At 51.0% G+C, this 13,841-nt stretch overlaps 1 protein-coding gene across 1 annotated transcript in view; it reads right to left on the bottom strand.

Annotated features, from left to right (window-relative positions):
- The window catches only part of lamb2l (laminin, beta 2-like), a 334,455-nt gene that overhangs the window by 84,761 nt on the left and 235,853 nt on the right, over positions 1-13,841 (bottom strand). Inside the window, exons 18-20 of the mRNA XM_072473107.1 lie at positions 12,454-12,574; positions 8,310-8,502; positions 3,927-4,070 (exon numbers count right to left, since the gene is read on the bottom strand). Coding sequence (XP_072329208.1) covers positions 3,927-4,070; positions 8,310-8,502; positions 12,454-12,574 — 458 coding nt within the window. The remainder of the gene's footprint in view (positions 1-3,926; positions 4,071-8,309; positions 8,503-12,453; positions 12,575-13,841) is intronic.

Genomic DNA, 13,841 nt, shown 5'->3' with positions numbered 1-13,841 from the left:
ACTCTCCCCCATCACTGACTCTCCCCAACCCCTCCCCCAGCCCCATGTACACTCTCCCCCCTCACTGACTCTCCCCAACCCCTCCCCAGCCCCATGTACACTCTCCCCCCTCACTGACTCTCCCCAACCCCTCCCCCAGCCCCATGTACACTCTCCCCCATCACTGACTCTCCCCAACCCCTCCCCCAGCCCCATGTACACTCTCCCCCATCACTGACTCTCCCCAACCCTCCCACACCCCTATGTACACTCTCCCCCATCACTGACTCTCCCCAACCCCTCCCCCAGCCCCATGTACACTCTCCCCCATCACTGACTCTCCCCAACCCCTCCCCCAGCCCCATGTACACTCTCCCCCATCACTGACTCTGCCCAACCCTCCCACACCCCTATGTACACTCTCCCCCATCACTGACTCTCCCCAACCCCTCCCCCAGCCCCATGTACACCCTCCCCCATCACTGACTCTCCCCAACCCCTCCCCCAGCCCCATGTACACTCTCCCCCATCACTGACTCTCCCCAACCCCTCCCCCAGCCCCATGTACACTCTCCCCCATCACTGACTCTCCCCAACCCTCCCACACCCCTATGTACACTCTCCCCCATCACTGACACTCCCCAACCCCTCCCCCAGCCCCATGTACACTCTCCCCCATCACTGACTCTCCCCAACCCCTCCCCCAGCCCCATGTACACCCTCCCCCATCACTGACTCTCCCCAACCCCTCCCCAGCCCCATGTACACTCTCCCCCATCACTGACTCTCCCCAACCCCTCCCCCAGCCCCATGTACACTCTCCCCATCACTGACACTCCCCAACTCCTCCCCCATCCCCATGTACACTCTCCCCCATCACTGACTCTCCTCAACCCCTCCCCCAGCCTCATGTACACTCTCCCGCATCACTGACTCTCCCCAACCCCCCCCCACACCCCCATGTACACTCTCCCCTATCACTGACTCTACCCCCCTTTCACTCCCCTCCCACACCCCCATGTACACTCTCCCCTATCACTGACTCTACCCCCCATTCACTCCCCTCCCACACCCCCATGTACACCCTCCCCTATCACTGACTCTACCCCCCCATTCACTCCCCTCCCACACCCCCATGTACACTCTCCCCCATCACTGACACTCCCCAACCCCTCCCCCAGCCCATGTACACTCTCCCCCATCACTGACTCTCCCCAACCCCTCCCCAACCCCTTGTACACACTCCCCATCACTCACTCTCCCCAACCCCTCCCCCAGCCCTATGTACACTCTCCCCCATCACTGACTCTCCCCAACCCCTCCCCCAGCCCCATGTACACTCTCCCCCATCACTGACACTCCCCAACCCCTCCCCCATCCCCATGTACAATCTCCCCTATCACTGACTCTACCCCCCATTCACTCCCCTCCCACACCCCCATGTACACTCTCCCCTATCACTGACTCTACCCCCCCATTCACTCCCCTCCCACACCCCCATGTACTCTCCCCCATCACTGACTCTACCCCCCCATTCACTCCCCTCCCACACCCCCATGTACACTCTCCCCTATCACTGACTCTACCCCCCATTCACTCCCCTCCACACCCCCATGTACACTCTCCCCTATCACTGACTCTACCCCCCCATTCACTCCCCTCCCACACCTCCATGTACACTCTCCCCATGTACACTCTCCCCTATAACAAAGAACAAAGAACAAAGAAATGTACAGCACAGGAACAGGCCCTTCGGCCCTCCAAGCCCGTGCCGACCATACTGCCCGACTAAACTACAATCTTCTACACTTCCTGGGTCCGTATCCTTCTATTCCCATCCTATTCATATATTTGTCAAGATGCCCCTTAAATGTCCCTATCGTCCCTGCCTCCACTACCTCCTCCGGTAGCGAGTTCCAGGCACCCACTACCCTCTGCGTAAAAAACTTGCCTCGTACATCTACTCTAAACTTTGCCCCTCTCACCTTAAACCTATGCCCCCTAGTAATTGACCCCTCTACCCTGGGGAAAAGCCTCTGACTATCCACTCTGTCTATGCCCCTCATAATTTTGTATACCTCTATCAGGTCGCCCCTCAACCTCCTTCGTTCCAGTGAGAACAAACCGAGTTTATTCAATCGCTCCTCATAGCTTATGCCCTCCATACCAGGCAACATTCTGGTAAATCTCTTCTGCACCCTCTCTAAAGCCTCCACATCCTTCTGGTAGTGTGGCGACCAGAATTGAACACTATACTCCAAGTGTGGCCTAATACTCTTTTCCAAAATCTGTCTACCTATCTGCTCCTCTATCTCCCGCTGGCTGTTGGGAGGCCTGTAGTATACCCCCAACATTATCACTGACTCTACTCCCCATTCACTCCCCTCCCACACCCCCATGTACACTCTCCCCTATCACTGACTCTACCCCCCCCATTCACTCCCCTCCCACATCCCCATGTACACTCTCCCCTATCACTGACTCTACCCCCCATTCACTCCCCTCCCCAGCCCCATGTACACTCTCCCCTATCACTGACTCTACCCACCATTCACTCCCCTCCCACACCCCCATGTACACTCTCCCTATGTACACTCTCCCCTATCACTGACTCTACCCATGCAGTAGAATTAATTGATTTCTTTACTTGAAGCTGATTATTTTAACTCTGTCACTCCGCTCTCTTTTATGCGAGTGGGGATTGTGGGTGTCACTGGCGATCCCTATTTACGTTGAAGTGAACCCATGTTAGTTTTTGAGGGCAATTTAGAGTCACCCACTTTCTGATGAGATTGGAGTCACATAGAAATCCCGACCAGGTAAAGATGACACGTTTCCACCCGTTTCCAATGGGGCATTAATAAACTAGATGGGATTTTTTCAAAATTCTAGCTCACTTTTACTGAGACCAGGAGTGGATTCTCCGAGTCTGTGGCTACGTGCGCAGGATCCGCCTGGTTCCGCACTGATGCTCCGCCGGGTGGGGGGCGAGCAGCCGCGCCCCGGTCTTACCTGCCGATACGGACGCAGAATGGCCGGCTCTGTGGTAACCGCTCTCGCCACCCCCAGACCACCCCCCACCAGTCTCCGCAGTCCCAGCCGAAGCCCCAGTCCCCCAGACTGTAGTCCGCAGCCGCCATGCCAGGTTCATGAAAGCTGTGAGGACATGGGCCCCACACCGTAGGGGACTCGACCCATCGGGGGCGGAGTATCGGGAGAGGGCCTCAGGCGACGTCCTGAGGCCACCCCAACGCTGTGCGGTGTACTCCCCGAGTAGGCTGTTTTTGAGGGGGAAGGGCCCGTCCGAAAAACAGCGCCGCCCCCGATTCCGCGTAAAAAGGGATTCTCCGGCCGATCTCCGGACATGATTTCGGCCTCGCCAATCGGAGAATCCTGCCCCAGTTTATTTTACTGTGAAAACGTTTAAACTCAATTAAAATTCTCAAAGAACCTTGATGTTATTTGAAATCACATTCCCTGGATTATTAATCGAGCTGCCAGCAAAACACTTTCCCTTGTTGTCTGCTGACAGTTCCTGTCCAATACGGGACTGCAGCTACAAGCTGGAGGAGCGAAGGCAAAAGGTGTCACTAAATATTCATCGTAAGGGCTCGAGTTCAATTCCCGTACCAGCCTCCCCGAACAGGCGCCGGAATGTGGCGACTAGGGGCATTCCACAGTAACTTCATTGAAGCCTACTTGTGACAATAAGCAATTATTATTATTATATATGACTTTCTATCCCATCATCCAAGTCATTAATGAATAATGTGAATAATTCAGACCCCAACACGGATCCCTGTGGGACACCACTAGTCACCTCCATTATCTCTGTCACCTGCCACTCAACCGATTTCCCAACCGGGTCAATAATTTGCCTTCCACCTTAGTTCACAGCCTCTTTTGTGAGTCATTCAAAGTTGATACACACATAAATTGAAACTTACGAGAGCAGCCATTGGGTCCAAAGCCATAATAATCAGGAGCACATTGGTTACAGCGTTGGCCAATGACATTACTCTTACACTGACACTGTCCTCCGACCTTCTCACACACTGAGCTGATGGAACCCTGTGGGTCACATTGGCAATCTGGAAATCATAGATCAGAAACATCAGCAACAAAATCCTCTCAACACCCGTTGTCAACAATTCTCCAGAACAAGACAATTCCATGATGCCCAACCAACTCCATTCATTCACAGAGTGTGAGTGTCACTGGCAAGGCTGGCATTTATTGCCCATTCCTCATTGCTGTTGAGAAGGTGGCAACTTGTTGGAAAACAAACGTAGTTTTAAGGGATTTACATTTGTATTGGTAAACATTAGAAATAAGGTGTAGTTTTAGATGGGTTTAGTTATGTTTCAGTCCCTGGAAGGGACCCAAAGTTGGTTTCATGCTGCACAAAGGTGTTTGTATGTGTGGGGGTTGGTTTCAATTCCAGCTGTGATTGTATTGTGAAAGAGAGAGCTCTGATGTGAAATATAAAATTAGTTGCTTAGCAAATAGAGGTCCTTGTAAGGAAAGAAAATATTTCCTTTGTTCTTTAGTTTTAGCTGGAAGATACAGCAGTTAGTGACCGGCAGCTAGAAAGGGAACATTTCTCTCAGCTTTGCAAGAAGAAAAGCCATACAATGGGGAAATGGGTAAGAAAGTCAGTGACAGAAATCTAAATGACAGCTACTTAAGGAAACTACAGAAATGAAGAGGAGTTCCCAGGAAGCCTGAAGTTAAAGGCACAAAGAGAAACTGGGAGCAGAAAAGGTGCTGTTCATTTCAAGTCACAGGACTGTAAAGGAGCTGGCTAGTGAGAAGTCAGTAAGTCATCTGAAGTGGTTCTAAGATTGTGATATCTTACTACAGTTTATGAGATGTTAATTGAAATAAGTAATAATAATAACCACTTATTGTCACAAGTAGGCTTCAATGAAGTTACTGCGAAAAGCCCCTAGTCGCCACATTCCGGTGCCTGTCCAGGAAGGCCGGTAAAGGAATTGAACCTGCGCTGCTGGCCTTGTTCTGCATTACAGGCCAGCTGTATAGCCCACTGTGCTAAACCCGCCCCTAACCTATGGAGCAATCGGTGGCTGGACATCAGAATGTGTGTAAAAGCAGTCTAGATTTTTTAAAATCCTTAAAGGACTTGGTGTAAAACCTGGAGTGGATTTGTTGGTAGAAGTGGAGCAGAAGATATGTTCAAAAGAGTCCTTTGGAAAATGTGGACTGGATTCCGGAATGCAAAACATTAATGGAAAGCATGATTATGAGAGAAGGTTTTCAAGCGTTTTTGGGGGATTAAAGTTCAGAAACTCTCATACGACAGTCACCTGAGGAAGAGATCCACAGACACTAACTTGGTTTAAGAGTGGAGTGTGTATTTGACCATAGCCAATTGATGTGTCTTTGTGGTCACTGAGGCCATTTTAGTTTCAAATGTACTTTGTCATCTGTGTTAATCTTAAAACCCGAGTGTAATTGTTCACCTAAGGAGGAGTACAGGAGTGTTGCATTATAATTTAGCTCAGTGGGCTAGACAGCTGGTTTGTGATGCAGAACAAGGCCAGCAGCGCGGGTTCAATTCCCGTACCAGCCTCGCCGAACAGGCGACGGAATGTGGCGACTTGGCGCTTTTCACAGCAACTTCATACTTGTGACAATAAAAGGTTATTATTATTAATTCATTTTTTCATGATTAATAAATGTGTTTTTTCTGTTAAAACTAATGAGCAGTTCTGTCACTCTGTTCCTCCATGTATGATAAAAAAACAGAGTGAAAGTTACGGCCTTTTGAGTAACCATCCGGTTATAACACCAACTGGGATGGGAACATGATGGCACAAAGCTGAATGGCTACTTCAGAGGTAACCACATTCTTGTGGTTCTGGAGTCACATGTAACCCAGACTGGGAAAGGGGAGGAGCTTTCCTTCCCCCAAGAATCATTGGTGAATCAAATGGATTTTTATAACAATCCAGCACTTTCATCGGCAGCTTTGCTGAAAGTGGCTTTTTATTCCTCATTCATTCAATTGAATTTAAATTCCCCAGTTGCCATGGTGGGATTTGAGTTCAGTCTTTGATTCCTCGTCCACATGCCATCAATGCCTGTTATCTAGGTATGGGTCATCCACAATCTCCAGCTCAACGTTCGTTCTGGCTGGTTACCTCCCATCCTGACTCTGTTTCAATATTTCCCCACTCCCCTCGTCTATTTGTTGTTTGGAGCAATTCATTGAATGGAGAAGACTCCCAATCCATGTCTGACTAGTGCCCCTTCGACATTCTGAGCTCCCGCTGTGAACAGGCTCAGAGGCAGGCAGAAGGCAAATTCTGGCCCGGATTCTCCTCCCTGGGCCGGGTGTACAGAGACTGGGGAATTCCTGGCTCAGTGTCTTCCCCAGTGTACCAGCCTGGGCCTGTAGATTAGCAGCGTAGTGACATTACCACTGGGTCAGCACCTCCCCATCCACAATGTGAAAATGCAGTAAAACTGGTGGCAAATAAGGACAAAGGGACAAACTCTTACAATGAAGGCCAGGTGTCGGGATTCTCCAATAATGGGGCGAGGTCCCCACGCCGGCGTGAACCCGGCGCCAACCACTCCGGCATCACCGGCCCCCGATAATGGGGAATGCTCGTCTTCCTAGGGGACGAGGTCAGCGGCGGAGTAGTCCCCGCAGCTCCAGCAGGCGCGGAACAGCCTGCGCGAGTTCACACATGCGCGGGACTGCCGGCGTAGTTCGACGGGCAGCATATTTCGGGGCATGCGCGGGGGGTTCCCTTCTCCGCACCGGCCCCAGGGCAATATGGTGGGGCCCTACAGGGGCTCGGCGCGGAGTAAAATAGGCCCCCACGGAACCAGCTCGCCCACCGATCGGTCGGCCCCGAGCGTGGGCCAGGCCACCGTGGGGGCCTCCCCCGAGGTCGGATCCGCCCACCCCCCCGTACAGGACGGCCTCCGTTGACTCACCTTCCAGGTCTCACCGTGTGGGACCCGAGTAACCCACGCCGGCGGGACTCGGCTAAACTCGATGGCCACTCGGCCCATCGGGGCCCGGAGAATCGCTGGGGGCTGTCAACGGCCCCCGACCGGCGCGGCGGGAATCCCGTGGGCGCCCGAGAATTGGCGCCGGAGAATGGGGAAGCCGGTGTCGGAGAATCCCGGCCAGGATGTTTAGCGGAGAACTTCTTCATCAAAGTGGGAATCCCTACAGTACAGGAGGCCATTCGGTCCATCATAGGGGCTGTTTAGCACTGGGCTAAATCACTGGCTTTGAAAACAGACCAAGGCAGGCCAGCAGCACGGTTCAATTCCCATACCAGCCTCCCCGAACAGGGCCGGAATATGGCGACTAGGGGCTTTTCACAGTAACTTCATTTGAAGCCTACTTGTGACAATAAGCGATTTTCATTTCATTCATTCATTCATTTCATTTCATTCATTTCATCAGGTCTGCACCGACCCTCTGAAAGAGCACCCCACCCAAGCCCACTGCCCCGCCCTACCACCGTAACCCCACCTAAAGTTTGGACACTAAGGGGCAATTTATAATGACTGATCCACCTAACCTGCACATCTTTGGACTGTGGGAGGAAACCGGAGCACCCGGAGGAAACCCACGCAGACACGGGGAGAACGTGCAGACTCCGCACAGGCAGTGACCCAAGCCGGGAATCGAACCTGGGACCCTGGCGCTGTGAGGCAGCAGTGCTAACCACTGTGCCACCAAATTCACAGGGAAGATTTCCAAGAACAATTACAGTGATTTTCGTAAAATGTTTCCATAGATGGAGAAGGAGTTATACTCACTGGGCACTGAGAGACCACATTCAGAGTAAAAATAAACTCATCTCCTTCCCGCCCACGGGTGAACATTCACAGCTCAGCATGTCTCCAGGAGAGAATAACAACTCCTGGTTCTTGGAGACAGGCGTTGAACAGCTCAGGGCTACACCAGCCTCGCGGGATTGGGGTAGACAAACTCTGCCCTGAATGGAGAGAACTCGCATTTCCACACTTTTCCCAAGCTCAGGGCATTCCAAAGCACTTTACACCAATTAAATACTTTCTGAAGTATAATTACTGTTGCAATGTAGGAAACACAATTTGTGCACAGCAAGCTCCCACAGATAGTAATGTGAGAATAGCCAGACAATCAATTTTAGTGATGTTAATTGAGGGATAAATACTGGTCCCAGGAGCTCGGGCTGGTGCTTTATTTGAAGGTGAACAGGGTCACTTAGACTCATTCTCACAATTCAGGATGAGGAAAGCAGAAAGCTTCACACCGACATTGCACGTTGACTTTCACTCCAAGTTGTGATACGTACGTAGAGCCTTGTCGTGCATGATAGCCGAGATACTGCAGATAAGCCTGACACACATTTCCGCCAACATTGGCATGCTGGCCATCATGAAGGAGTCCAGGCACATGTACCGCATCATCTCGTCACGGTGATGGACTGCAACCGGATCCATGCCAACAAACCCTGGCAGCTCGGAATACTTGGGCAACAGAACCAGCTGTGAGAGAGAAGTCATTAGAACCGAGTCTGGGAATCGCGAACATTTGCAAATTCACCCACCAAATAGCAAACGTGATGGGAAATTCCTTTACTGTCTCCAGTTGGTAATAAACTGCTCCCTCTGCTGAGGCATTTAGTGTACAACCTCGGCATTCTAGAAAGATACCACTGCATTCTTACAGGAGAATTCACACTTTCCACAAAATGAACACAGCACATCACCCATTCTCAGACTCACAGCCACAGAAGTACAGACCTTTCTGAAGAGTCGTTATAATGTGGGAGTCACGGCTGCCAATTTACAAACAGCAACTACCATGAACAGCAATGTGAAAATAGCCAAGTAATTGGGATATTAGGGTGGGGAGAGAGGGGGACTAGGCTGGGTGGGATATTAAAGGGTGCAGGGAGTGAGGGGAGAGTGGGATTAGACTGGGTGGGATATTAAAGGGTGCGGGGAGTGAGGGGAGAGTGGGATTAGACTGGGTGGGATATTAAAGGGTGCGGGGAGTGAGGGGAGAGTGGGATTAGACTGGGTGGGATATTAAAGGGTGCGGGGAGTGAGGGGAGAGCGGGATTAGACTGGGTGGGATATTAAAGGGTGCGGGGAGTGAGGGGTGAGTGGGATTAGACTGGGTGGGATATTAAAGGGTGCGGGGAGTGAGGGGAGAGCGGGATTAGACTGGGTGGGATATTAAAGGGTGTTGGGAGTGAGGGGAGAGTGGGATTAGACTGGGTGGGATATTAAAGGGTGCGGGGAGTGAGGGGAGAGTGGGATTAGACTGGGTGGGATATTAAAGGGTGTGGGAAGTGAGGGGGAGAGAGGGATTGCACTGGGTGGGATATTAAAGGGTGCGGGGAGTGAGGGGGAGAGTGGGATTAGACTGGGTGGGATATTAAAGGGTGTTGGGAGTGAGGGGAGAGTGGGATTAGACTGGGTGGGATATTAAAGGGTGCGGGGAGTGAGGGGAGAGTGGGATTAGACTGGGTGGGATATTAAAGGGTGCGGGGAGTGAGGGGAGAGTGGGATTAGACTGGGTGGGATATTAAAGGGTGCGGGGAGTGAGGGGAGAGTGGGATTAGACTGGGTGGGATATTAAAGGGTGTTGGGAGTGAGGGGAGAGTGGGATTATACTGGGTGGGATATTAAAGGGTGTGGGGAGTGAGGAGAGAGTGGGATTAGACTGGGTGGGATATTAAAGGGTGTGGGGAGTGAGGGGAGAGTGGGATTATACTGGGTGGGATATTAAAGGGTGCGGGTAGTGAGGGGAGAGTGGGATTAGACTGGGTGGGATATTAAAGGGTGAGGGGAGTGAGGGGAGAGTGGGATTAGACCGGGTGGCATATTAAAGGATGTGGGGAGTGAGGGGGAGAGTGGGATTGGACTGGGTGGGATATTAAAGGGTGAGGGGAGTGAGGGGAGAGTGGGATTAGACCGGGTGGGATATTAAAGGGTGTGGGGAGTGAGGGGGAGAGTGGGATTGGACTGGGTGGGATATTAAAGGGTGAGGGGAGTGAGGGGAGAGTGGGATTAGACCGGGTGGGATATTAAAGGGTGTGGGGAGTGAGGGGGAGAGTGGGATTGGACTGGGTGGGATATTAAGGGTGTGGGGAGTGAGGGGGAGAGTGGGATTAGACTGGGTGGGATATTAAAGGGTGAGGGGAGTGAGGGGGAGAGGGGGATTAGACTGGGTGGGATATTAAAGGGTGTGCGGAGTGAGGGGGAGAGTGCGATTAGGCTGGGTGGGATATTAAAGGGTGAGGGGAGTGAGGGGAGAGTGGGATTAGACCGGGTGGGATATTAAAGGGTGTGGGGAGTGAGGGGGAGAGTGGGATTGGACTGGGTGGGATATTAAAGGGTGTGGGGAGTGAGGGGGAGAGTGGGATTAGACTGGGTGGGATATTAAAGGGTGAGGGGAGTGAGGGAGAGAGGGGGATTAGACTGGGTGGGATATTAAAGGGTGCGGGGAGTGAGGGGGAGAGTGGGGTTAGACTGGGTGGGATAGTAAAGAGTGCGGGGAGTGAGGGGGAGAATGGGATCAGACTGGGTGGGATATTAATGGGTGAGGGGAGTGTAGGATTAGACTGGGTGGGATATTAAAGGGTGCGGGTAGTGAGGGGGGAGTGGGATCAGACTGGGTGTGATATTAAAGGATGTTGGGACTGAGGGGAGAATGGGATTAGACTGGGTGGGATATTAAAGGGTGCGGGGAGTGAGGGGAGAGTGGGATTAGACTGGGTGGGATATTAAAGGGTGTGGGGAGTGAGGGGAGAGTGGGATTAGTCTGGGTGGGATATTAAAGGGTGTGGGGAGTGAGGGGGAGAGTGGGATTGGACTGGGTGGGATATTAAAGGGTGCGGGGAGTGAGGGGGCGAGTGGGATCAGACTGGGTGGGATATTAAAGGGTGTGGGGAGTGAGGGGGAGAGTGGGATTGGACTGGGTGGGATATTAAAGGGTGTGGGGAGTGAGGGGGCGAGTGGGATCAGACTGGGTGGGATATTAAAGGGTGTGGGGAGTGAGGGGGAGAGTGAGATTAGACTGGGTGGGATATTAAAGGGTGTGGGGAGTGAGGGGGAGAATGGGATCAGACTGGGTGGGATATTAATTGGTGTGGGGGTGAGGGGGAGAGTGAGATTAGACTGGGTGGGATATTAAAGGGTTCGGGGAGTGAGGGGGAGAGTGGGATTAGACTGGGTGGGATATTAAAGGGTTCGGGGAGTGAGGGGGAGAGTGGGATTAGACTGGGTGGGATATTAATTGGTGTGGGGGTGAGGGGGAGAGTGGGATTAGACTGGGTGGGATATTAAAGGGTGTGGGGAGTGAGGGGGCGAGTGGGATCAGACTGGGTGGGATATTAAAGGGTGTGGGGAGTGAGGGGGAGAGTGAGATCAGACTGGGTGGGATATTAAAGGGTGTGGGGAGTGAGGGGGCGAGTGGGATCAGACTGGGTGGGATATTAAAGGGTGTGGGGAGTGAGGGGGAGAGTGAGATTAGACTGGGTGGGATATTAAAGGGTGTGGGGAGTGAGGGGGAGAGTGCGATTAGGCTGGGTGGGATATTAAAGGGTTCGGGGAGTGAGGGGGAGAGTGGGATTAGACTGGGTGGGATATTAAAGGGTTCGGGGAGTGAGGGGGAGAGTGGGATTAGACCGGGTGGGATATTAAAGGGTGTGGGGAGTGAGGGGGAGAGTGGGATTAGACTGGGTGGGATATTAAAGGGTGTGGGGAGTGAGGGGGCGAGTGAGATTAGACTGGGTGGGATATTAAAGGGTGAGGGGAGTGAGGGGAGAGGGGGATCAGACTGGGTGGGATATTAAAGGGTTCGGGGAGTGAGGGGGAGAATGGGATCAGACTGGGTGGGATATTAATTGGTGTGGGGGTGAGGGGGAGAGTTGAAGATCTGCATTTGGAACATACCCAATAGAATAATTGATGGATTCGAAGTAAAAAATATTACATGTAAAACATGTTTTCAGTAAATCGCGTCAACCTGGTGGAATAAACAGCAAATTAAAGAGAAAACTAAGGGTGGGATTTACTGAGCCCTCGCCACCCGTGCCCCGGCCGCGGAGCTGACCCGCAGCGAGATCTACCGGTCCCGGTGACAGCACCCTCGTTGCCGGGAAACCACTGTGTCGGCGTGGGACCGGATTTTCCCACAGGAGGGAACAGCCGGGACATCCTGCCCTCAGTGTTCGGGAGGATATTTTGCAGATGGATGTTGAGCAAGGTGCTCAGTATCTGAGAGGGTGATCGGATGTAACAAACCTCCAGCTGCGTATTTCCAGCAGTTGGAAATTCTGATTCAGATTCCGGCAATTCTGTTTTTTTCAAATTGGTACCTCTGGCTATGGAAAGGGGAAATGTACGGAATGATGTAAAGGGGAATGGTCCTAATATTGAGGGAACTGGTGTTAAAGGAATAACAGAAACCTTTTAAACACTTACAGAATCCACTAGAATGAAAGTGTTTGTGTTCCATTGGGTAGCTCGGAGCCGCTGGTACCGGATGCTAATCTCGTAACGAATGTTGGGCTCGAAGCAGAAGGGTGTTGTCACCATCACATACCTGTGGGGATAGTAGAGAGCGGGCATGGTAAAGGGTATGATGCACAAAGTCACAAAATAGGAGCAGGAAAAGGCCATTTGGCCCTTCGACTCTGCTCTGCAATTTAATAAGACCATAACTGATCCATTTCTTTCAGTTCCACATTCCCATCTACCACTGATATCAGACATCGCCTCACAAGAATCAAACTACATCCCCCACAAAAATATTCCGCAAAGGCAATTATCGATAATATACACAGACTGTTATTCTCTATAATTTACACAGACTGATATTCTCTATACTATACACAGAGGCTGTTATTCTCTATAATATACACAGAGACTGATATTCTCTATAATATACACAGCGGCTGTTATTCTCTATAATATACACAGCGGCTGTTTTCTCTATAATATACACAGGGACTGTTATTCTCTATAATATACACAGAGGCTGTTATTCTCTATCATAGAATTATCATAGAATCTCATAGAATCTACAGTGCAGAAGGAGGCCACTCGGCCCATCGAGTCTGCACCAACTCCCGGAAAGAGCACCCCACCCAAGGTCAACATCTCCACCCCATCCCCATAACCCAGTAACCCCACCCAACACTAAGGGCAATTTTGGACACTAAGGGCAATTTAGCATGGCCAATCCACCTAACCTAATAATATACACAGTGGCTGTTATTCTCTATAATATACACAGCGGCTGTTATTCTCTATAATATACACAGCGGCTGTTTTCTCTATAATATACACAGGGACTGTTATTCTCTATAATATACACAGGGACTGTTATTCTCTATAATATACACAGTGGCTGTTATTCTCTATAATATACACAGCGGCTGTTTTCTCTATAATATACACAGGGACTGTTATTCTCTACAATATACACAGGGACTGTTATTCTCTATAATATACACAGGGACTGGTATTCTCTATAATATACACAGGGACTGTTATTCTCTATAATATATACAGGGACTGTTATTCTCTATAATATACGCAGGGACTGTTATTCTCTATAATATACACAGAGGCTGTTGTTCTCTATAATATAGTACGAAGTCTTACAACACCAGGTTAAAGTCCAACAGGTTTGTTTCGAATCACTAGCTTTCGGAGCGCTGCTCCTTCCTCAGGTGAATGAAGAGGTCTGTTCCAGAAACACATATATAGACAAATTCAAAGATGCCAAACAATGCTAGGAATGCGAGCATTAGCAGGTGATTAAATCTTTACAGATCCAGAGATGGGGTAACCCCAGGTTAAAGAGG

This window comes from Scyliorhinus torazame, chromosome 13, assembly GCF_047496885.1.
Source record: "Scyliorhinus torazame isolate Kashiwa2021f chromosome 13, sScyTor2.1, whole genome shotgun sequence".
NCBI classification, from domain to species: Eukaryota; Metazoa; Chordata; class Chondrichthyes; order Carcharhiniformes; family Scyliorhinidae; genus Scyliorhinus; species Scyliorhinus torazame.
This window is presented reverse-complemented; position numbering and strand designations above follow the sequence as displayed.